Source organism: Vulpes lagopus, chromosome 21, assembly GCF_018345385.1.
Source record: "Vulpes lagopus strain Blue_001 chromosome 21, ASM1834538v1, whole genome shotgun sequence".
Classification (NCBI taxonomy): Eukaryota; Metazoa; Chordata; class Mammalia; order Carnivora; family Canidae; genus Vulpes; species Vulpes lagopus.
The window spans coordinates 19439173-19465241 of NC_054844.1; the positions used below are offsets into that span (position 1 = coordinate 19439173).

Below are 26069 nucleotides of genomic sequence, written 5' to 3' on the forward strand. Positions count from 1 at the left end.
CTTCTAGGTATCCAATTTGTTAGCATATAATTTTTCATAATATTCTCTTACAACTGTTTGCATGTCTGTGGTGTTGGTTTTGATTTCTCCTCTTTTATTTGTGATTTCATTTATTTGAATCCTCTCTCTCATTCTCCCTGTTTCTCTCTGTCTCTCTCTTTCTAATGAGTCTGACTAGAGGTTTATCAATTTTTTTGATCTTTCAAAGAACTAGCTCCTGGCTTCATTGATCTGTTCTATTGTTTTTTAGTTTCTATATCATTTATCTCTACTCTAATCTTTACTATTTCCTTGCTTCTGCTGGTTCAGTATTTTGTTTGCTTTTTTCTTTCTCGCTTCTTCAGGTGTAAGGCTAGGGTTCTTATTTGAGATTTTTCTTGCTTATTGAGGTAAGCCTGTATTACTATAAACTTCCCTTTTAAAATAGCTTTTACTGTACCCGGAGATTTTGGACTGTTGTGCTCTCATTTTCATATGGCTCCATGTATTTTTTATTTCCTCTTCAATTTCTTGATTGACCACTTATTATTTATTAACATGTTATTTAACCTCCATATATTTGTGTTCTTTCCAGATTTTTTTCCAGTGCTTGATTTCTAGTTTCATAGTGTTATGGTCAGAAAAGATACATGATATGATTTCAATCTTTTTGAATCTGTTGAGATTAGTTTTGTGACCTAATATGTGATGTATCCTAGAGAATGTTCCATGTTCACTTGAAAAGAATGGTATTTCACTATTTTAGGTTGGAATGTTCTGAATATATTGGTTAGATACATCTGGTCCAATGTGTTATTTAAGTCCCCATTGACTTATTGATTTTCTGTTTGGATTGTCTATTCATTGATGAAAGTAGAGTTAAAGTCCACTATCATTACTGTATTACTATCAGTTACTTCCTTTATGTTTGCTAATAGCTGCTTTATGTATTTTGGTATTCTCATGTTGGGTGCATAAATATTTACAATTGTTATAATTTCTTGTTGGATTGTACCCTTTATGATTATATAGTGTCCTTCTTTTTCTCTCGTTACAATATTTGTTTTGAAGTCTATTTTGTCTTACATAAGTATTGCACCTCTGGCTTTTTTTCACTTCCATTTGCATGATAAATATCTTAATATCTCTTCACTCTCAATCTGCATGTGTCTTTAGGTCTGAAATTACTCTCTTGTAGGCAGCATATAGATAGGTCTTGCTTTTGTATCCACTGTGTCACCCTAGTCTTTTGATTGGAGAGTTTAATCCATTTATATTCAAGGTAATTATTGACAGCTATGTATTTATTGCTATTTTATAACTCATTTTATGGTTGTGTTTGTAGTTCTCTGTTCCTTTCTCCTTTTGCTTTCTTCTCTCATGTTTTGCGGCTTTCTTTAGTGATATAGGTGTATAACATCTTAGGCATATAATAGTCTATTTTGCATTGATGGTCACTTAAGTTCGAACACATTCTAAAGGCACTGAAGTTTAATCGTTCTCTCCTCCTTCCCATGTTTTAGGTATATAATATCATACCTTATATCTTTTTATTTTGTGACTCCTTTGACTAATTTTTATAGATATTGCTGCTTTTGTACTTCCAATTTTTCTTACTCCTACTTATGGTCTTTCCTTTCCACTCAAAGAATCCCCTTTAACATTTCTTGTAAGTCTGGTTTAGCAGTGATGAATTCCTTTAACTTTTGTTTGGGAAACTTTATCTCTCTTTCCATTCTGATTGATGGTCTTGTTGGAGAGAGTATTCTTGCCGCAGGTTTTTTCTTTTCAGCACTTTGAATATATCATGCCAACCTATTTGGATTACAGAGGTTTTGGCTGAATAATTAACTGAGAGCCTCATGGGATTTTCCTTGCATGTAACTGTTTTCTCTTGCTACTTTAAAAATTCTTATTATCACTACTTTTTTTTTTTTTTTTTTTTTTTTGCCATTTTGATTGCTGTGTGTCTTGGTGTGGACTTTCTTGGGTTGATTTTGTTGGAAGCTCTCTATGCATATTGGTTCTAGATTTCTGTTTCCTTCCCTAGATTCAGGAAGTTTTCAGTTATTATTTCTTCAAATAAAATTCTGCCTTCTTTTCTCTCTCGTCTTCTTCTGGTATCTTTATAATGCAAATGTTACTATGCTTGATGGTGTCACTGAGTTCCCTTAATCTAGTCTAACTTTTTCATTAATCTTTTTCCCTTCTCCTGTTCAGCCTGATTGCTTTCTATTATTCTGCCATCTAGGTCATTGATCCATTCTACTTCATCTTGTCTACTATTTAATATTTCTAAGTGTATTTTTATTTCAGTTACTGAGTTCTTCATCTCTTATTGGCTCTTCTTTTCATATTCTGTCTCTTTGTCGAGGATATTACTGAGGTCTCCACTCTTTTCTCAATTCCAGGGAATACCTTTATGACCATGACTTTGAATTCTGTAGCAGACATATTACTTATCTGTGTTTTGTTTGGCTCTCTTGCTGTGATTTTGTCCTGTCCTTTCATTTGGAACATATTCCTCTATCTCTTCATTCTGTCTAACTCTCTGTGTCTGTTTCTATGTATTAAGAAAGTCAGCTACATCTCCTGTTCTTGAAAGTAGTGGTTTTATGAAAAAGAGGTCTTGAACAATGGGTGGTGGAAAGGGAGGTAGGGGTGGGGTGACTGGGTGATGGGCACTGAGGGGGCTGAGCACTGGGTGTTATGCTATATGTTGGCAAATTGAACTCCAATAAAAAAAAAAAAAAAAGGTCGTGTAGTGCCCTGTGGTGCAATGTTCCTTACTCACCAGAACCTATTTGTTGTGTGCACCCTACTGTTGTGGCTGAGCTGCATTTGCTTTTAGTCCAGTCATCTGCAATGACTCTCTTTGCCTGTAGTGACCACGGTTTGGTCCCTGTGTTGTTAGGGGCCTAGTCTTAGGCCACCTTGAGCATGAATTCAGTCAGACTAGGCCTTTGACAGAGGTGTGGTCCCATCAAAGTTCAGGGTACTCTCCCTGTGCTGTCCCATTAGAAAATCTGTTGGTGGGCAAGACCTGAGGTCAGACCAGATATATGTCCTCAGACCACTCCTGAGACTATAGTCAAACTGGTGTGGTTATCTTCCTTTCTTCCCAAGATAGGGGTCACTTTGTGGTGATAGTAGCCCCTGTTAGGGCTGCTTGCATATTGCACACTTGTCCATCCACTTTGGATGGACTCCTGTAGAGGACAAGTTGGAGAGACTGAGTCCACAGAAGAGCAAGGGGGAGGGCAAGAGGTAATAGAAAATTTTGCGCAAGTCTGCTATGGGAGGAGACCTCCGTGCTACAGAGGCTAAGTTGGAGGAGGTGAGTCTCCAGAAGAGCACGGAGGCAGGACATGTTGTCAACAAGCCAGTTGAGAATATTCATGCTGCGCTGTTTCCCATGGGTGTCCATGTGACCAGTCTGGGTGGTAGAAGAAGGGAATGGCACGTGCCAGCTCCTTTGTTCTTGGAAAAGATCCCTGCCCCTCCTGCATATGCTCTGAAATTAGTAAATCAATCTCTTTCCTATATACTGCAGGCATTTTTCAAACTGCTACTTCCAGGCTATATCTCAGAGGGACTGTTAGTTATGTTTTCTCTTTAAAGCTGGGGACTCAGTTTCCTATCATCCTTTAGCTCTCCCAGAGCCAATCATCTATTTTTAAAAGTTCCAGGTGTTAAGCCCTGCTGACTGTAAAATTTAATGATGTTAAGCCCCTCTGGTTCTCAAAGTCAAATATTATGGGTATTTGTCTTCCCTGAGTGGGTTCTCCTTGCCTCCAGTGCCTGGTATGGGGTCTATTCCTCTCCTTTCTCTGTGCTTACAGAGTCCCTCCCTCCTGGGGACAGTACTATGGGTGGGCTTATTTCCCAACTGAGTCTCTGTCCTTCCTATCATTTTTGATGTGGTCTCTTCTTCATGTTCAGTTGTAGTCTGTTCTTCCAGTCTTCAGGTCATTTTTTGGTTATTTACACTAATGTTGGTATTATGTAGATTTATCCATGGAATAAGGTGAATTTAGGATCCTCCTACTCCACCATCTTCCCTAGAAGTCCCCAAGATAGTTTTAAAACTATGTAGCAACAACAACAACAACAACAAAATGTTTACATAAAAATCAGCTTCAAACTATCACTATTTTTATGTTTTCTATTTTTATATGTAAAATATTGTATATGTTCTGTATAGTTCAGGCATTGAATATAGACATTTTTGTATCATATTTTATCTCTAAAAATATTATTTTCTTTAATCATCTGTCAACAGGAATTTAGGGTGTTTCCCTGCATTGGTTATTGTGACTATGCTGCAATGAACATGTGCAGATATCTCTTCAAGGTAATGATTTTGTTTTCTTGGATATATAACCAGAAGTGGAATTGCTGGATCATATGGTAGTTCCATTTTTAATTTCTCAAGCAATATTGTTTTCCATTGTGACTGAATTAATTTTACATTTCTACCAATGTTGCGCAAGGGTTCCAACATGGGATAATTTGAGCAGCAAAAAAGGGGGGATCAGGGCACCTGGATGGCTCAGATGGTTAAGCATCTGCCTTCAGCTCAGGTCATGATCTCAGATCTGAGGATCAAGCCGCACATTGGTGGGGGCGGGGGGGGGGGGAGGTCCCATCTCAGCAGGGAGTCTGCTTCTCTCTCTGCCTCTCTCTTCTGCTCATTCTCTCTCTCTCTCTCTCTTTCTCTCTCAAATGAATAAATAAAATCATTAAAAACTTTTTAAAAAGGGGATAAAAATGCATATATGCTAAAATATGTGGGTTCACAATGAGGACCCCCCAAAAAACTCTTTGGTCATTTTTGGAGGAAGCTAGAGAACCAATTCATTACCATGTGCAGAAAACTGGTAAATAAAAGGAAAGAATAAAGCATATATCTTGCCTTTCCTTTAAAATTGTGCCTCAAGGTAGCCAAATAGTTAATGAGGAATGGTCTCCTTTATCGGGGAATTTCAGCTAATGAATGTAGAGGAAATAATAGAATTAGACTATCACTTGCAGCCTATAATAAAACAATGCTTCTAGCCAATTATCAGCAATAGTTGCTAAAATCAGTGACTGAAGACCTAACAGAGAACTGAGAATTGGGCAATGTGGCTGACAAAATCTGACCTCACTGATCCATCTTAACACCACAAAAGAAATTCAGCCAGATGTTGTGATGCAATAGGAAATAAACAGTATCACATGCAAAGGATTCTTACCTGAATGGAATCAAGCCTCTGGACCAAACAACCAATAGAGAGGAAATAAAAGTGAGAAAGGAACACATTAAATGATCCAACATGTATGCCATCAGCAAAATATGGGATGTGGGGAATTCTATACAATAAATAATCTAATTTCTTTAATAAGCTAATGTAAGAAAAAGGAGGGAAAATTATATATTAAAAGAGTCATGAGTGATGGAGAAACAAATATAATCTTGTTTAGATTGATTCAAACAAGCCAATTAAAAATATTTTTTTCTAGACAATTGGAAAATGTGAACACTGAATGGATTGTTTAATTATATTAGGAAATTACTGTAAAGTTTCTTTTTTAGTTAGGACAACAATTTTGTAGCTATGTTGCATAAAGTGCCCTTATCTTTTATGAATATAACACTAAAATGGCAGCACGGGTGGCTCCGCGGTTTAATGCTGCCTTCAGCCCAGGGCATGATCCTGGAGACCGAAGATCGAGTCCCACGTCGGGCTCCCTGCGTGGGGCCTGCTTCTCCCTCTGCCTGTGTCTCTGCCTCTCTCTCTCTTTGTGTGTGTGTCTCTCATGAATGAATTAATAAAATCTTTAAAAAAAAATTGTGTAATGTCTAGGATTTGTTTTTAACAATTTAGTATGGAATGGAAGGAAGAAGGAGGAATGTAGAAGAAATAAGATAGATCATGTGTTGATAGTTACTGAAATTTTATATACATATAAAAGTTTTCATAACAGAAAGTTTAAAATATAAATACAAAAATATCCATCTAATATTGATATAATCCGAATGTTTTATTAAAATATTTTAGGAATGGAGTAAAGGAGAAAAGTAAATGTGTTGTTAAATGCCAACTCTTGGGGTGCCTGGCTCACTCAGTCAGTAGAACATATGACTCTTGATCTCAGGATTGTGAGTTCAAGCTGCCCTATTTTGGGTATAGAGATTACTTAAAAATAAACAAAAGAATGTAAATGCTATCTCTTTATCTTTCAGACTAGGATACCAACATAAAACATCTAAAATTGATAAATCAAGAACGTCCAGAAAAATAATAATTTTTTTAAAGATTTTATTTATTTACTCATAGAGATGCAGAGAGAGAGAGAGAGAGAGAGGCAGAGACACAGGCAGAGGGAGAAGCAGGCTCCATGCAGAAAGCCTGACGTGGGACTCGATCCAGGGTCTCCAGATCATGCCCTGGGCTGCAGGCGGCGCTAAACCGCTGTGCCACCGGGGCTGCCCAAAAATAATAATTTTTTAAAGATTTTATTTACTTATTTGAGACAGAGAGAAAAACACAAGTGGAGGTGAGAGAGAAGGGGAAGAAAGAGAGAGAGAAGCAGACTCTCTGCTGAGCTGGGAGCCTGATGTGGGGCTCAATTCCTGGACCTTGAGATCATGACCTGAGCCAAAGACAGACCCTTAACCGACTGAGCCACCCAGGCACCCTGAGAAGCAATTATTTTTGAAATATGGAAAAAACAGCCAAAATTGATTACTTAATGGAGAGCAAAATTCAAAAAGTAGGCAGAAGGAAGACAGAGATGACTGCTGTTTTAATTATTAGACTTGGGATAGCATTTTAATTTTTTAAAATTGTAAACACACGCAAACTTGATAAAAATAGAAATTATTTTCTAAAAGATATATAAAATATCTTTTCCTTTTAAAAATTTGATCATAAAAAATAAAATACAAAAATAAAAATTTGATCAGAAGAAGCCCATTAATGTGTATTATTAACTATATTCTAACCGGGCTCTCATTTTTATGCTCTGTATCCTACTCACTTGTTCCCTGTACCTAATCTACTGCCAAATCATGTAAGGATCAGAATATGATTTGAACTCATCTACTTTTCTAACTTCTCTGCCATCACCTTATGTGTGGCATCAATGTTTCACATCTGGACACTGCCATAGTCTACTACCAGATTTCCTGTTTTTACTCTTGCTCCCCTCTGATCCAGTCCATGCATACTAGTCAGATTGATGTTTTCTTACTTACTTATTTTTATTGTTTTTTTTTCATTTGATTGTAGTTGACATGCAATGTTGTATTAGTTTCAGGTATGCATTATCAGATTGATGTCTTCAAGTTGCAAACCTGAACATGTCACACCCCTGCTGAGATCCCTTCAATAGCTTCATACTATCCTCTGAATACATCCAAGATTTTTAACATGGCCTCTGAGCCCTGCACTCTCAGACTGCTGCTTATGTCTCCAGCAGCATCTTTACAGCACTTTCTCCTTCATTCACCTGAATTTCCACATGCTGTTTCTCAGATCTTAAACACATCCCCATCACTCTTTCCTTGGTCATCTCTAATGGTCTAAGATTCAACTTAAATATCACTACTTTTCTTTCTCTTACCACCATATTAATGTTCTCCACAGCACTTGCCACTTGTAATTACATATATACTTACTTGCTTTGACTTTGTTTCCTCCACCAGCTCTAAGCTCCATGAGAGCAAGGATTTTGTTTTGCTCATTGTTGTATCTCTAGTACCTAAAACATACCCTGTCATAGAGTGGGTCCTTAATCAATATTTATTGAATCAGTGAATAAATGGAATGTACAGTAGACTAGATTTTCTCAAGCTTTCATGTGCATACAATCACTGAGGGGAGATCCTTTTTTAAAGGCACATTCTGATTCAGTAGCTCTGGGGTAGGGACTGAAATTCTAACAGGCTTCCTGTGAGACAAAAGCTGCCAGGGCCTTAATTACACTTTGACTAGAAAGACTAAAGCAGGTACAAAGATGAGTGATAGTAATGTTTGTCCTGTAGGAAGGAGTTTATGATCTGGTAATGGACTTGCCTCATAAACACAATCTAAATCATCACCTATCACCTTCACTTTCATTGATGTATAAAGCATAAAAAGCTTAAGGCTGTTTGAGATTGGGATGGATGTTGACTTTACCAAACATTATACAAGACCCCCTAAGGCCATATCTGACTGTGACCAAATCATTTAAAGTGTTATAATAAGTTGCAAAATTTAAAGGAAGCAATTGGCAATTCAGTATATGAGAACAGAGATCCTTTTTAACAAAGAAATAAATATCGTGGAACAGAGGGATGAGAATTTGAATTTCAGTTTGCCCCTGAGTAGGTGTGTAATTTTAGCAGCCACTTAAATTCTCTGAATTTTCGTATCAGCTGCTGATGATGAAAACTTAGAGGCATGATAAGTGAGGTATCACATATCAATTAAATACTGTGCCTGGCATAAGGTAGCCCTTAAAAAAAAAATCAAGTCCTTCTGTTACTTTCTTAGGTAGAACATTTTCCTTATAACATCAATTTCCCAGAGGACAAGTGAGTATCATTTTTTGAATGAGACCTTTAACATCTCACAGGGGAAAAAAAACAAATAATACTAGGAAAATAAAATAAATATGTAGGTGAACAGCAGGTATTTTGGTTTAAATGAACACTAGGCTGTAAATCAGAAAAACTAAGCTTTGGTTCAAGATTTCAACATGAATTAGAGGTATAATGTTGAACAAGTTATTTAATATCTCTGGGCCTCTGTATCCTTTCTAAATCATTGTACATAGTTAAATACATTAATTATCTTATAGGATACCATCATTCTTCCAAATCATTTGATTTTTATTTTTTTCCTTTTGGGATAGCAGTAAATTTTACAGAAATATTAAAATTGGATAATTTTAATCATTGGATAATTAGAAAAATGATTGGAAAAAAAGGTTTTTTTTCTTTCTTTCTGAAATTTTTACTAAACACCCTCCAGCCATATTACTAAGCTTTAAATAAGTATATGGACTCAGTAAACTTAATTTTTTTACTGGAGAACTTCTGTCTTTTTAAAATTACATAAGTATACATGCTTTCACTAGCAGTTGGAATTGGAATTTGTTTTACTTGCTATATATGATATTAAATTGTCATAGCTTGGAATATTAACTTAAATATAACTTGGAAATATAAGAAAAAAGGACAATGTGGAGAAAATAAAAAGTAACAAATTAAATCTATTCTTTCAAAGATAATTGCAATGTTTTTATGCAATAACAGAAAAAATTAGCAAAAAAAATTTAACTACATAGATACATGTCACTACTTAAATGTTGACAAATGAATTTGGGGATTGAAAATTATTTTTTTGCTGCCTTTAATCTTCCACCTCCCACTTCATTATAAAGAGCTTCTCATTTCTCTTTTTTTTTTAGTGTTCTTTTTATCCACTCTACCCTCATACTTTAAACTACTACTAAATGTTCATGGAAGTAAGCCTTTGGGGTCATTTGGCTTTAGCTTCCTCATTATATTCCTCAGTGTCCTCAGTTTCACTCTCTGCATATAAACACATTTGTTATTCTTAATCACTTCCTTTTATCAATCCCTGACTGGAGCATACTGATTAATCTTTGAAAAACCACACTTGTATTTTATAAAAATGGAAAATTCAAACTTCTGCTGTGTGTGACACATCATTAACTGCACAAAGACACTCTGTATCTGCTATGTTAGTATTTACTGATGGGTTAATGTAATTATGACCCATCTGCTTCTGCTGTCTAATGAGGCACTTTCTATCTACAGGGATAGAAATTTATGACAGTCTCTTTGAACTGCCTGATGTCAGAGCTGGGAAAGGTGTGAAGTATATATAAAAGCTGGGTTACTCATTGGCAAGTGGAGGACAAATACTCCAGTGGATGCAAGCTTGGGATTGTTCATGAAGCTTTCTTACCATCAGAGGCATTCTCTGATATAGTGACACTGAAACATTAAAAGGTAAAGAGTTTTTTGTTTATGGGAAAATATTATTTGTTTAAGGAAGAGCAGATTTGGGATTAAATATATTCCTTGTTTCAAAGAAAAAGCTAAAGGGGTAATGTGCCATAATATCAACTTTCCAGATTGTTCAGAGATGGAAATTCAGAAGGGAAAAGTTTTGAAAATATTCAAAAATTGTTTGAACAGTATCAAGGGACTATATCAGTATAATCTTTGGAGATTATGTTTAAAATGAGATTTTTTTACAGTAAGTTCTAGTCTCAAATTCCAGCAATCAGAGCTATAAAAAATGTCTTGATTTCAATGCTGCATTATTCTTTTCCAGTAAATTTGAGAAACAATGTGCCTCCTGAAGCTGCCAGTAGTTCTCATCATAATCTCGGTTGCATTAAACCATCTGAAAGCTACTCCCATTAAAAGGTTAGTATTTTAAAAATCCTGTTTCTTTGTAAAATGTGGGAAAATTAGAATTAAAAACTGCTATATAACTAACAGCCCTTATGCCATTAAGATGTATCTTTCTGACAGAACTTCTGACAGACAGGAATGGATAGTTCCAGTTTTGTCAAGAAATATGTTGTTGAAACCTAGAGGGGCAAAACCAAATCAGGAAGCAGGAAAAGCCAAAGGGTAGTAATTTCCACTATATTAACCTGGTTCTCAAATAAACTAGAGAAGCTTGAAACATATATTTTATATTAGGTGGGATTTTACTGCATATTTACATAGATTTCTTTTTCCTCAGAGGGCTCTGGCAATGTCCAAAACTTTTCATCTCCTTCTGGAAAGAAATACATAGAAATAATCAGGGGGCAAATTAAAATGTTAAGAACTAGTTAAAAAGCCATTTGCTCTTAGGGGATTCTTTCTATATTGTTAACTCATATTAATGAAATAGAATTATAAAAAATATGTTATTCATCAGATTAATTCTGAGCTACTCTAAATGTAAATTAATACTCTTAAAAATGTTTTCAATAGGTAATATGTGCATCAGGATTTCCTAAGAAGACTTATTTTGGAAGGTGTCATGTCGTTTAAGTGGTAATTTTAAGGAAGTCTAAAAACTCTGTAAGGTGAAATGTTAGCAGTAATTATAACTTTCAGGGGGAAAGAACTGTAATTCTCCCTTTATTTAAAAGATTCTCAAGGCCAATTCATGCATATATCATAAACAATACAATGATAATTTGTGCCTAAATCAGTTGGCTCCTTATAGTTTTGTAGAACTGAAACTACACACTCTTTAAGACCAAGGAGTATTAAGATTACTTTTGAAAAGTTTGCTTTGGAAGTAATATTAAAACTTTTCTCATAGAATTATTAGCATCTTGTCTATTTTCCTTTGGGTTGTTTTTTGTTGAGGTGGCAATCTGTGGTGATATGTAAAGAGTTCTACAGCACCCACATGTAGTAAATAGTAGGAATCATCAGATTTCCTTTGTCCCTTCAGGTTTACCCAGTTTAGAGGATGTTCTTCTCAGAATTGGCTCTGATTTTCAATTGGATTTTTGGATAAAAATAACTGAAACTGACATGATGTTTCTGGTAAACCAGTAGAACAATAGAATAACAGGAAAATTAGCAGCATTACACAGTATTTCTGTTCATATCTTGATCTTTTCTTTCACTAGATAAGCACCTTTATCCAGTTTGTCATTATGGATATGAGTTTATTATGAAGTGAACTTCACTCACAAATAAAATACTATATAACATTATTTATTACCAAGTTATTTTCATGCTAGCCTCACAATCTCTTAATTTGAATTTTTATTAGAAATACTTCCAAGGCATTCTTCAGATTGCTCTTTAATGAGTTTCCAGTAATCAGGATGTCTGGTTATTTTTTTTAAAGGGGAAGAATTTATCACCCTGAGCTCTTCATCCATGTAATAGTCTATAAATTTCATAAAATACTAAGAAAGCCTGTGTAGAAAATGACTCAAATCTCATACAACTTTAAAAGACAAAGCTGATGTAGATTTATCAATGTCATTTTCTTATAAAATTTAATAGTCTCATTTGAGATCTTTTTTAACTTTTGTACATGTATGACATGAGATTAAGAGGAAACAAACTGATTACATAAGCCATACCAAAAGATATTTTATACTCTTGACTGAGGGAAAAGGATCACACACTTGCCCACCAACTTTTAAACACTCAGTTATAAGTACCTGCCTAGCAGATAATCAGAGGTTAGCCAACAGTATAATTACTTCTACAAATTGAGAACTGGAGCAAGGATAGTTTAAAATGGTTTTGATACATAAACCACATCTTCTTTATCCATTCATCTTTCGATGGACACGGAGGCTCCTTCCACAGTTTGGCTATTGTGGCCATTGCTGATAGAAACATCGGGGTGCAGGTGTCCCGACGTTTCATTGCATCTGAATCTTTGGGGTTTATGTATACAATGGAATATTACTCAGCAATTAGAAACGACAAATACCCACCATTTGCTTCAACGTGCATGGAACTGGAGGGTATTATGCTGAGTGAAATAAGTCAATCGGAGAAGGACAAACAGTGTATGTTCTCATTCATTTGGGGAATATGAATAATAGTGAAAGGGAATATAAAGGAAGGGAAAAGAAATGTTGGGAAATATCAGGAAGGGAGACAGAACATAAAGACTCCTAACTCGGGGAAACGAACTAGGGGTGGTGGAAGGGGAGGAGGGCGGGGGGTGGGGATGAATGGGTGACGGGCACTGAGGTGGACACTTGACGGGATGAGCACTGGGTGTTTTTCTGTATGTTGGTAAATTGAACACCAATAAAAATTAATTAAAAAAAATAAAAATAAAATGGTTTTGAAAATCTTTGAGGGGTACTTGGGTGTTTCAGGCAGTTAAGCATCCAACTCTTGGTTTCTTCAGCTCAGGTCATGATCTCAGTGTCATGAGATCAAGCCCCTCAATGGGCTCGGTGCTCAGGGCAGAGTCTGCTTAAGATTCTCCCTCTCCCTCTGCCCCTTCTACTCATTTTCTCTCTCTCTTTCTCTCTGTCTGAAGCAAATCTTTGAAGACTCTTGAAACTGAGGGGTTTGTAAAGAGAAACAACATAAGAGTGATACTTCAGTCTGTAGTCATCACTGTATAAATTCTTAAAGTTAGGAATTTGCACAGTGTGTAAATGGTCAATAGGTTTGAACTAGTGTCTGTTACTAGATACTAGGCAGGCCTAGTCTGCCCAAGTAGTTAAAGAGAAAAAAATGCCTGAAAGTAGGGGTGTGTTGCCTTTTTTTCTAACCATTTCAGCCATCTTTTTCTATCTTAATGGCAGTTTGGGGTAGAATCTTATACATACTGATGCTATATTTACATGAAAAGTCTTGTTTGGAAAAGCAGCTTCGTAATAATGAAACAAATCAACATAAAAGGTTTTATTATTTCTTTAAAGTAGAATGGTGGCTCTTATAGCTAACTCAAATAAGGTAAAATTTTAGTTGGAGTAATTTCAAGTCTGTTACAGACCTTAAGACCAATCATCAAAGTACCACTCAGACATTTAGCACATAGATTAGTTTACACTCTGCTCCAGGCATTTGCCAAACATTTTAGGACACATATCACTTTGAACCTTTCCAGTTTGACCCATTATTTCCTTTATTGCTTTAAATTTATTAGTTTGAAATATTTGATCAAAATACAATTCCTGCTTTTTTCAAGACAATTTTCTTCTCTTTTAGAATTAAACATCTGATGTTATGAATTATTGGTTTAATTCTTAAAAAGTGTTAAATCATTCATTGGAAATGCAGATTGGCCATGCTTACTACACATGCAAATTGAAATAATTAAATACATAATATGACTAACATTAACATATAGACTAGGTATTTAAGTCCCAAAGTGGGTTTCCTTTGCCTAAATAATAGATTTGTCAGCATACACTTATACTCAACAGATACCTGACATTTCTCCCTTAATAGCCTGATTTAATTATCTCAGGGAACTTAACAAAAATATCTTATACTGCCTAATTTTCTTTGGAAAGATGTGGGAAATGAATATACATATTTAGTACCACATACTCCAGATTACATATACATTTTATATTCCAAATCCTTTTTATATATTAAGAAATAGATTCACCAAGATTTAGAAGAATAAAAAAAAGGGTGTAGAGGACTGTAAGACAAAGATACCCCTTTTTATTATGATTACTATCTGGAATATATTCTGAAATTTCAAAGGATTATATTGAGAAATTTAACATTGACTATAATGGAAGTTTTGTTATATGATTTCCTTGTCAAAAATTGCTTCTGCTGCATGTTCAAGGTGTCAAAAAATTTCAGTCATCTAGATGTTTCCAAAACAAAATGTTGAGTTACTTACATGAAAATATTTTCATCAATATGAGCTATTTGTTGTCCTATAAATATACCCAAACCTGAGTCTAAGTCTCTAACCTTCCATATTTGTTCTATATTGTCAGTCACCAGATGGAAAAGCGGAAATGCAACACTGCCACGTGTGCGACTCAACGCCTGGCAAATTTCTTGGTTCGTACTAGCAATAATCTTGGTGCCATTCTCTCACCTACCAATGTGGGATCCAATACATATGGCAAGAGAAACACAATTGAGATTTTAAACAGGGGACCATTGAATTACTTACCACTTTAGAGGTCAACGCACCCCTATCATTCTTACTTTCATGTATAAAAATATTCTAGTGATTTCCTGTGTAAGTTAACATTAGCATGAACATAAGTTTTTATGTACTATGTTTGTTAGCAGTACATATGAATTGTTATGGTAAGAATTGTTTTAAATTTAATGCTAATTAAGACCCCATCATAAAAAGTCAATGTCTTTAAAAATGAAATGTTCTTGCTATAGATATTTATTTTGAAAACATATTAAAAAGTCATTCTTTTGCCTATATCTTTATGATCTGAGTTTGAGAACAAAAGAGAAAATAGTATTTGGAAACTTGGTAAATTGTAAACAGCGGAGAGTGAAGTTAAGCACATTAAAAGTCAACAATTATAAGGACCCTTGTTAAGCAATTCTTTTTTTGCATTGGATTTCTCAAATGTTTAGATAAAATGCTATTTAAAAAATAATTAATTTTTGCTCCTGACTCGGTCAAAATATTTTTTTAAATTATATTCTTTGCTGTATTGTTGGTATTAGAGGTTATTTAAGAATATAAAGGCAATTTGTGTTTATGAGGGTTTCATTGTGTGTTGTCATTTGATGACCTTTTATTAAACATAAATGCCCTTTTTTTCTGTTCAAGTGGCTTACAGCAAACCTCGGTCATATTCTGATGCAGGATATTGCAAAGGCAACTTGTGTTCCTCTTAATCATGTATGTCTTCAGTTAAAAGACCACAGAGTTATATATTTCATGGTAACTTATTTTGTTTGTTAAACTAATTGGACATTTCTGGCAGAGGTTACATGTGTGTGATACACTTTTCTTGAAGAAAACTGTTGAATTGGACATGAAATGTAATGTTTCCTCTAATTCTCATTCTTACGGGGGTTCTTGTTTTATCCTGACCATGATTTAGTCACCTTTGGAAGTAGCATTAACCCAGAAAAACTGCTATCATGTTGTGTTATGCCATTCCTAAAGACACTAAACTTGTATTAAAAAAAAAATAGAAAAAAATCTCATTTTTAATGGGAATCTAACTTGTTAACTTGACTTATACACTAAAATTTCCCCTTATGAAGTGTGCCTTAGATTACCATATTTTAGATGTGTGTGTATGAGTGTATAGCAACAGATGATATTTATAATGATTTTATGTCATAAGTTGCATATTAAAATAAATGAATGTATAAATTCCTATTTGTGATATTCGACTGTCAGCCTTTCTTTCAAAGTAGATTTGAGTTCAACATTTTAAATTGAGTAAGGTGTGATTAAGTTACAATTTCTTAAACTTCCTTATTTAAAATTTTCCTATAATAGTCTGCTTTAAATAAAACTCTATTGCATATCACGTCTATATCAACTTTCCAATCTATCTTTGAAGAGTTAAAAAAATGTGATGAGTGTATATGATATTCAAGGACAATGTATATAGTAGCAGATAAATATCAGGAATATGATGAGAAGAATTATGTGTAGTTATAGTGACCTAACAACCTTTGGTGCTAAGGAGTAAAATGTAGTTAGGGTGGCTATGTAACTTATTCCAGCTGGAAGATTTTAGAGAAGAAAAGAGGTCACTATATTGATATGAGAGATATTAATAGTAAACACTCTAAAGTTTATTCATTAAATTTATTATCAAAGTAAAACATTTGAACAAATTCCATAGTGTTTTCTTAGCTGGCAGGCAGTAGGAATTTAAATATATAAAAGTTGGGAATGCTTTATTGCATGAGGCTTACCAAATACTTTTCCAGATTTTTTATAATTACTTGTGGAAATAATGAGTAAAATTCAATTGATGTAATTGGAGATATCAACAGTAAGTTTTGATGTTTATGTTTGTCCCAACTTTTCTCATTATGTCTATGATATCTGAATTCACAGGTACTCTTGAATAATCTAGAAGTGGGTTAATCCTCCAAATACTAATATGCATGCCACAAATGATATTTCACTAGACAACTAAAAATACAAATGATTCCTCTATCTTCCATGTTGCAGTACAGAGTCAGACATAGAATTTATTTAGTAATGCTACGTTTAAAACTGGAAATTCTCTTGAGCACGTTGAGAGAACATTATGCAATGAGCCTCTCACTTCTCTGAAGCCTGAATATCATTACCTAGCAATATTATGCAGAATACCTTTTGGTCAAGAGTAGAAAAGTCCGTGAGTCCAAATCTCCTTTGAGTACACAACAGGCTTTCTATATAAAGTAGGAGAAATTATTCTTTTTCTACCAATTATTTTCCTTTTCACACACACACTACTCAAAGCTATGGAAAGATTCATTTTCCACTCAGTGCATTTGCAGGAGGCATTATTAGTGCTCACCAATATCCTCTTTCTTGAGAATATAAGAGATTGTAGTCTTAGCCCTTTTGCATTCAGGTGAGGCCATGTGGCTGATTCTGGCAAGTGAAATATTAGCAGAAGTAATGTGTGTCATTTTCAGGGTGGTCTACTAGGTGAAAAGCCTATCTCTCTCTTTCTTTCGCTGCAGCACTTCCTGATGAGGAGGCCTCTTATCAGGCTGGAGCCCTGAGTGACTTCATGGTGAACATTCACACTAATCTGTCTTGGACATGGAGTAGGATCAAGAAATAAGCTTTTGTGACTCTTCTCTACAACCTACCATAATATAATAACCAAAGTCAGACTGTCACCCTTATCAGGCTGTCACCCTGTCAGCCTCTTATCAGGCTGGAGCCCTGAGTGACTTCATGGTGAACATTCACACTAATCTGTCTTGGACATGGAGTAGGATCAAGAAAGCTTTTGTGACTCTTCTCTACAACCTACCATAATATAATAACCAAAGTCAGACTGTCACCCTAACAAAGCTGCATGCAGACCTTTTCTGCATTCAACTCCACTGAATTTAATAATAGCATACTATGCTCCCACTATAGTGGGAGTCACTAGTCACTAATATCAGTCTTGATATCTTGGAATTATCACCAGCTGCTCAAATTCCACATTCCACATGCTCAAGTCAGTTACCAAGACACATGTACTTGAAAGCGTCTTTGCTATTAGGTATGTTTCTTCTTTCTTCTTCTGTTGCAACCAGTGTAACTCCAGTCTATTGTAAGCCAGAACCCTACAGTAACCTACTGTAGTTTCCTAATGCATGTTTCTTACTACATCAGTCTTCTACACAGAATTTTTAAAAGACTTATTCTTAACCTAAAATTCATCAAATTCTTTATCCTAACATTCAAGTCCCACTATAAATTAATCCTAATCTTTTCCAGCTTTATTGGACATCATCTCACTTTATACATTTATTCCCTGCTAAATTCTTTGGTTGTTTTAGTTGTTTCTGTTCTATCATCACATGTCCTCTTCTTTTCCAGTCTCTATCTTTTCCTTCCATTCCCTCTAAGCTGAACAACTTTCCCTAGTGCAACCTTTTTAAATCTTTTAATGACAAAGTCAAGATCTATCATCATTCCCTTCTTGAATATGACTTCTCCACCCACTGAGCTGTCACCACACCTTGAGGATGCCTTTTAGATTCAAAAGAAATATGTAATTTGAGTAATTATATTATTGCTACTTTGTGTTAAAAATACCACATTGCTATGTTGTTTCTGTATTATTTGTGTGACTGACACATTTTTCTCCCACACTGCTATGTTCCTAAGGGCAGCAACCCAGACTTAATTATTCTCCATTCCACAAATTTTCTTTTTATAACTAAGGAGCTTAAGCCTATTTACACATTCTGGAGAAAAGTAAGCTACTTGAGCAGTTTCCATTTTCTGTCCTTGATACTGTACTGGCATAGAGCTTAACAGTTTTTGTCTTCTGAAAATGACTTAACATTTACCACCAGGATCTTTTGGTATGGAAAATGCCCTTTCATTTGAAACATGATGAAATATGCTAGCATCTTTACCTTTCCCATTGCTATTCATTTAGACTATACATTAAATTTATAAACAAATTTCATAAAATTTAAATTTTGGCCTATTGCTTAAACTTTGAAAATTATTTAATTTTTTATTGCTTTTGTCAGAACATAGTGTAGATTGGTCATTTCTATTCACTTGTTTCTTTAACCTATGTTATTTGGAAAATATTTATTGTAGCTGAAACGTCTCTACTTTGAAACATTTTTTGAGAGTGCATAATGAGATACCAAAGAACACAGTGAGTCATAGTCTTATAGCATTTCCAACAGAAGAAATTAAGACACTAAGCATATTGGAAATCCATCCATGATGCTCAGACATCCCTTGATAATTTAGTCAATCAGGGAGAAATGGATTAAATATTTGTGCTAAGATTTATCAATTTAGAAGCCAAACAGAAACTAAAAATTTACATAGTAACAGCCAAGTTTTTGTGGATGAGTCAACACATGAATTAGTAAAATAGCTATATCATTCATTTGGCCTATAATTAATATCCTTAAGGGTATTAATCATCACACTTTATATTGTCAGGGATTAGGGCAACTCTCAATGATTTCTTTAAAAACTAAATCATACCATGGCAGTTACTCCTATTGCAGCTAATATTTTTCTTCTGGGGATTCAGAGACCTTTTCTGCATAGTGGCTGCCATGCTCTAATACCTAAACACTTTCAGTTAGGATTCTATAAGAAGATCCTGTAACAATAAGAATACAAATACATGCTTTACAGATCACAAGGTAGATCACAAGCTTTTTGTGGTGGGTGGTGGGATCAGGTATTCTCTTTAGTTAAAGTAATTGAAATAATCTAAAAAGGCAAATCTAGTATTAAAACTCCATAGCACAGTTTTGAGGAAAAGCCAATTTATGCTTTTGGACATCTGCAAAATACTGTTTATGTGATAATTATTTAAATGGGCTTACATGCCTAGGAAGGAAAGCTATATAATACAGTATCACCTTTCTTTGCTAAAGAAATCACTGAGTAACAAGTTCCAGTGGAAAAGTCTATGATGTTTCCAAGGTCTCTTGGTCATCTACAAATGGTGAGAAGTACACCTATGTTGGGTAAGTAATGGCAGATTCTTTAAAAATTGCTGTCAGGGGATCCCCGGGTGGCACAGTGGTTTGGCGCCTGCCTTTGGCCCAGGGCGCGATCCTGGAGACCCGGAATCAAGTCCCACATCGGGCTCCCGGTGCATGGAGCCTGCTTCTCCCTCTGCCTGTGTCTCTGCCTCTCTCTATCTCTCTGTGACTATCATAAATAAATAAAAATTAAAAAAAAAACAAAGTTTAAAAATTGCTGTCAAATTCTTCACTTTTTCTTAGATACATAGGAAATATCAGTAGCATCCCTGGTGATTTTGGACTTGATATTTCTTCACAATGATAGTGTAGAAATGCTTATGAAGTGAAAAAATAAACTAGAGTATAGACCAGATATCTGAATTTTGATGTATCATTATTGACCTGAAAATGTAGGTCTTTTATGTAGGTCTCAGAAAAGTTAAGAATACACATTCCTCTTACCACAGGGTATAGGAAGGCCTTGTCTTTCTCAGAGGAGGGAACTACCATTTTGCTTCTGGTCGCCATGGAGATGAAGATGGGAGATTTACATTTGTTCCAGAGCAACACTCTTTGGAATGACTAAGGGAGAGCTGATCAATGCATGTCCTCATGTGTACCTTACAATAGGAAAGCTATGCAGACTAGAGTCATTTAGACTCGGGTGACCATGATTAAGTTACTCTGAACCTCTCTTTCTTCATATGTGACATGAAAAGAATAATAATTAATTCAGAGATTGACTATGAAGATGAAAAGTCATGGATGAAAATAGTTAAGATTTTGACTATAAATCTGTCCTACAATAAATGCTGGTTCTCTCCCTTTCCCTTTGGAGAAGAATTCTCCTCTCTCCCTCTAAAGCATTTCTTTGGATCCCTGGGTGGCTCAGTGGTTCAGCGCCTGCCTTCATGCCCAGGGTGTGATCCTGGAGTCCCGGGATGGAGTCCCACATCGGGCTCCCTGCATGGAGCCTGCTTCTCCCTTTGCCTGTGTCTCTGCCTCTCTGTGTGTGTCTATCATGAATAAATAAATAAAATCTTAAAAAAAAAATAAAGCATTTCCCACAAAAGCAAGCTTTCCACAGAAGAATGAATTGGGCTACACTTTGAAAGGGGGAGGTACCTGACCACTGTAGAGCTAAGGATGGTGCTTGAGGAAGCATATAACATGCTTTTACTCTATTCTATATCTGAATATGCATATCTGTTTATCCATCTCAGCTTGTGCTCGGTACAATTTAATTGGTACCCATTAATTGCTAAGCACTCGTTGTCTTCCAATTTAGAGCTCCATTTATGGCATGCTCAGTATGTACCAGATACTATTTTAAGTTTATTCAGGTGTATTATCTGATTTAATCCTCATAAATCCTATGAAAATAATACTGTTATTTCCAGTTGTAAAGTAGATAACTTCTGGATATTTTTTGTACCATATGGTGACTATAGTTAATAATACTGTTTTGTATGTTTGAAAGGTGCTAAGAGAGTAGATCTTAAAAGTTCTTTTTGTTTGTTTTTTAAAGATTTTATTTATTCTTGAGAGACACAGAGAGAGAGAGAGAGAGAGAGGCAAAGACACAGGCAGAGGGAGAAGCAGGCTCCATGCAGGGAGCCTAATGTGGGATTTGATCCTGGGACTCCAGGATTACGCCCTGGGCAGAAGGCAGGCGCCAAACTGCTGAGCCACCCAGGGATCCCCTAAAAGTTCTTATCATAGGAAAAAACATTCATGACCAAGTGTGGGTGATAGCTATCAACTAGACATATTGTGGTTATCATTTCCAGTATATACATATGTTCATCATTATAGTGTACATCTGAAATAATATGTTATATGTCAATAATGTCCAATAAAAAGTATAATTATTATCCCTCTTTGCAAATGAAAAAACTGAGGCTATTTGACCTTGAGGGTCATTTCACCTTCTTCTGCTTCAGTTTGTACCAAGTATAATACAGCTCCCATGGCAGAGCCAAGATATTACCCTAAATATTCACCATTCCTCATGTTTGCTGAGCACCTATTATATTCCAGGCACTCTTCAAAGTGCATGGGATGCATCAATAATCCAGACATACAGAACTTCTATCTGCATGGAATTTGCATGCTAGTTTGGGGGGTTACGGGTTCAAGAGCTGTGCCCTTAGCCACTATGGTATACTGCTTCCCCCAACCTCAATTCTCCCTAATTTCCTAATTTGTAAAATCTTTCATTTTCCTTTCATAGCTTAATAGACTAAATCACAAAAATTTTGAGGAAACCAAAATTCTGACCAGACGGAATTAGGAGAAAAAAGTCTATTTTTAAAGTACTGTCTACATACACTTTATATACATTTGTACATTTTATGTATATGTTATTGCTGATTTTCACAAAACTCTATGAGGCTGGTATTTTAAACCATTTACTGATAAGAACTAAGGAGCAAAACAATGAGCTGACATAAAAATTTCATTCTGCAAAAGTAGAGAATAATGATAGGGATTTCTTTACTGTCTTAAAACAATTGCATATATCAAAATACAGGGATTATATCTTTAAAAGAAAACTTGTCCAAGATCACACAGTTAATATAATCATTCCAATAGTGGAACTCAGGTTTATCAAAGTCCAGACAATTTCTCTACATCATGTTCAAAGAAAAATATTTTTATTCTACTTCCACTATGTCCTGTGGTTTATTTTATGTAGAACCCTGCCAAATTAGTTTGTCTTGGAACTGGATAAACAGGTCAGGCAAAAGAATAATGGGACAAAAATATCTTCTCAAAATATGAAGAACTTGTTTGATGTTGAGAATAACAATCTTTACTCAGTATGAGATAGTTTTGCCTTGTTTATTTTGTTCTTTATAGTTTCAACTGAAAGTTTGAAAAATTGAATATACTTATTGAATATTTTTCATACTGAAAGATTCCTTGTAGCTTATCTTGATTCCCATCCTTCACCAAATTCAACTTGCATTTTCATATTGAGTTTTCTATTGAGACTTTTATTTCTTTGTTCTGTATACAACTAAGAAAATTTTCTCTTGTGGTTTAACAAAAACTCTGCTGAGTGAATGGGCCTTCTCTTTGGAGTTATTCCATTCAGGTCTTTCCCATGAGAGTTCAGAACTCATTTTTATTTGCATTGCTATAGCACTTCTCTTGTGTGTTAACTTCTATGTACTTCACACATTATGCTCCACAACTGTGGTCATATGATTTGCTTATCTTGCAGTATTCTCCCTTCATCCTCTAGGAATCTACCTCCAGGTTCTTCTCAAATACCACATTTTCCAGGGAACCTCTCATGATCCTTTTAGCTCTTCTCTGGATTTACATAGACTCTTACTTGTATTACTCTTCTAATATCAGTTTATTCAAACACTTACTCAATCACTCAATAAATTTTTATTCAGCTCACTTTGGTATTTGATAATACTTTACTAGTCAGAATTTTGATAATATTGTGATGATGTTCATAGTTTCTATCTTGTACTTTGGTTATATATGCACAAGTGTTATTTCTTCATGTAGCCTGTAAACTACCTGGGAACAAGGATGTATGAGTCATCTCTGTAATCCCCATAGTATTTAAGCCCATTACTCAAATATAGCAGGCACTCAATATATATTGTTTAAACAAACGTACTCTGAAAAATGAACAAATGAATGAGCAAAAATAATATAAATTTATGATATGTGTGATAAATTTGATAGAATATGAAAAATTACACCTTTTATAAACAGGTGATAATAATTGTAGGGTTTTATTAAAGAGTAGGAATAAAATATGCAATGCACCTCACCCATCTTGGGTGTTCAATCAGTGAATGATAGCTATTATAGCCATGGTAACTATACACAAAGAAAGGAACAATATGGTATTAAAGTAGGTGCTTTTGTTATTGATAGCAAACAAAAAAGATTTAAAAAGAAAAAAGGGGAGGGAGAGAGAAAAGAGATAAAGGTAGGTAACAAAAGTGGGCTCAAAACAATAAGGAGAAGTGTTCAAGGAGACAAAAGGGAAATAGAATAATGACAATAATCTACTCAAATCCTAAATAGGATTTGTATCACAAGACACTTTTCCTGCTCCAATAACCAATGATGCAAAGGCACTTGTCCTGCACAACATGTCTAGAATTACAAAATTTTACAGAGCCATAAAAGATGTAGGTTCTAAAAGTCCACCCTCTTTGCTGTAAAAAAACATTCCTTTAGTTAGGTAGAACCAAGGTCATGATCAGTAAGAAGTGGCACACAAATCCTTACAAGGAAATCATAGACATTATAGAAAAAGCAAATCCGGTTGAGTTTACCTGGGTTGGAAGTAGATTAGAAGAATAAGAGCAAATTCTAAAATTTTTAAAGGATGGAATTTAAGTGGCCAGAAATATTACTACATATATAACAAACTATATATTAATAAATTTAATACTTTTAAAAATGAAATCAAGGGTAAGCATTATAAAAAGGAAAAGTAATTTTATCAAAAAACTGTAGACTTAAAAAAATCTCTTTTTCATCTTCCTTTTAATTATCCTTTAAACATGTAAACATGGGGCCTATGTAACTGACATGCTGAAATACTTAGTGTGAGCTCACCTGAAGGTTAGGATCCTGTGGCCCTACACACATATAGTTGTGATAAAACTGTTTACAATAATTGACTTTATTTTATTAAATATATGCCTCCACTTCCAGAAATATGAGTGATCTGAATAAGCCAGCAAGTCTTGCTTGAGCAAAACTCCAATCCAAATTAACCCCCATAACTTTCTATGATTTGAAATCTATAATTTTCCTTTTAAGTCTTTTTGGTTCAAAAGTCCCTCAGTAAAAGACAATTCACTCTTGATGGAGAAATCTTTACTATCAACTAATACCCTGGTTGAAGTATGTTAACGGCTAACTAAGAACAAACCCTTGGAGAATGGAATAGGTACCTGAAGACAAGAAAAGAGGTGGGTGGGTAGGGGTAGGACTCCGGCTGCAAGGAAGAGAAAGGAGAAGGGTAGGGGGAAAAGACATAAAAGGTCCTGGTTACCTTAAAGTTTCTCAGATCAGGCTTTGGGGCCTACCTTCATTTGTAACCATTTGTTGCACACAGTTAGGCATGATCATTGTTGAAAGCACCAGTTCTACCCTGGTTACAGAGATTTTTTTAAAAATTTAATTTAATTAATTTAATTTAATTTAATTTAATTTAATTTAATTTAATTTAACTTAATTCATTCATAAGAGACACAGAGAAATAGAGGCAGAGACACAGGCAGTGGGAGAACCAGGCTCCATGCAGGGAACCAGATGCGGGACTCAATCCTGGGACTCTAGTATCATGCCCTGGCTGAAGGCAGGCGCTAAACCACCAAGCCACCCAAGGATCCCCGGTTATAAAGATTCTAAATGTAGCCTGGGTCAGTAGGGTACAGAAGGACGGCAAGACAAAACAGGGAAAACAAGGGGACAATGGAAACCATTTGTTTCTCTGAAACTTCCTCGGGCTTCCTGAGACAGTATTGGATCCTTAGGAACACTTTTGTTCAGAGTCCTCCACCTACAGAGATGGAACTGGAAAGAGACTCTGAAACAGAACCACAGTCTTTGTGTATCTTGACGTTCAAAGTCAGTTTCTGGAGCTTTCCTTGAATTTAAGTTTATAATTAGTATCTGTCTATACCCAGGAGATATTGTTTAAGTGTGCTCAACTTCCATAATAGAAAAGTAAAAATCAAAGAATTTGAGGATGTCCTGTTGTCATGGTGAAGAGCAAAAAATCAACAGGATACTGGAAGCTACTATAGTAAGGCTGCTGGTGTAATGGGAAAGATGGGTTTTATTTTTATTTTTTTATTTTATTTTTTAAGATTTTATTTATTTATTCATGAGAGACACACAGAGAGAGGCAGAGACACAGGCAGAGGGAGAAGCAGGCTCCATGCAGGGAGCCCGATGTGGGACTCGATCCCAGGACCCCAGGATCACTACCTGAGCCAAAGGCAGATGCTCACCCACTGAGCCACCCAGGCATCCCAAAGGATGGGTTTTAGAATCAGGCTAACTTTTGTTAGGATCTAGCTCTTTTTCAAAACTTTATAAACATTTCTTAATTTCTTTTGGCCTTAATTTCCTCATTTACATATGCAAAATATAATATCTATTCTGCAGAGATAAAAGTATAGAGATAATGCATGAAAAGCATTTAGTATGAAATTATACTTGGCTATACTACATTTAGCAACTTTTATTTTTTTAAGACTATATTTATTTGAAAGAGTGAGCATGAGTGAGGGGAGGGGCAGGGAGGGAGAGGGGGGAGGGGGAGAATCTCAAGCAGACTCCCTACTGAGCATGGAGCCAGGCATGAGGCTTGATCCCAGTACCCTGAGATAATGACCTGAGCCAAGGTTAGAGGATTAACTGACTGAACCACCTAGGTGCTCCTGTAATTATTATT

General features: G+C 35.2%; 2 protein-coding genes across 3 annotated transcripts in view; one reads left to right on the forward strand and one right to left on the reverse strand.

The window, feature by feature from the left end:
- The window catches only part of LOC121480029 (islet amyloid polypeptide), a 98483-nt gene extending 82770 nt beyond the window's left edge, over nucleotides 1-15713 (forward strand). Inside the window, exons 10-13 of the mRNA XM_041736280.1 lie at nucleotides 4262-4333; nucleotides 9797-9991; nucleotides 10320-10414; nucleotides 14446-15713. Coding sequence (XP_041592214.1) covers nucleotides 10335-10414; nucleotides 14446-14635 — 270 coding nt within the window. The 5' untranslated portion in view covers nucleotides 4262-4333; nucleotides 9797-9991; nucleotides 10320-10334 and the 3' untranslated portion in view covers nucleotides 14636-15713. The remainder of the gene's footprint in view (nucleotides 1-4261; nucleotides 4334-9796; nucleotides 9992-10319; nucleotides 10415-14445) is intronic.
- Nucleotides 1-26069, reverse strand: part of SLCO1A2 (solute carrier organic anion transporter family member 1A2) — a 120033-nt gene that overhangs the window by 89343 nt on the left and 4621 nt on the right. The window lies entirely within an intron of this gene.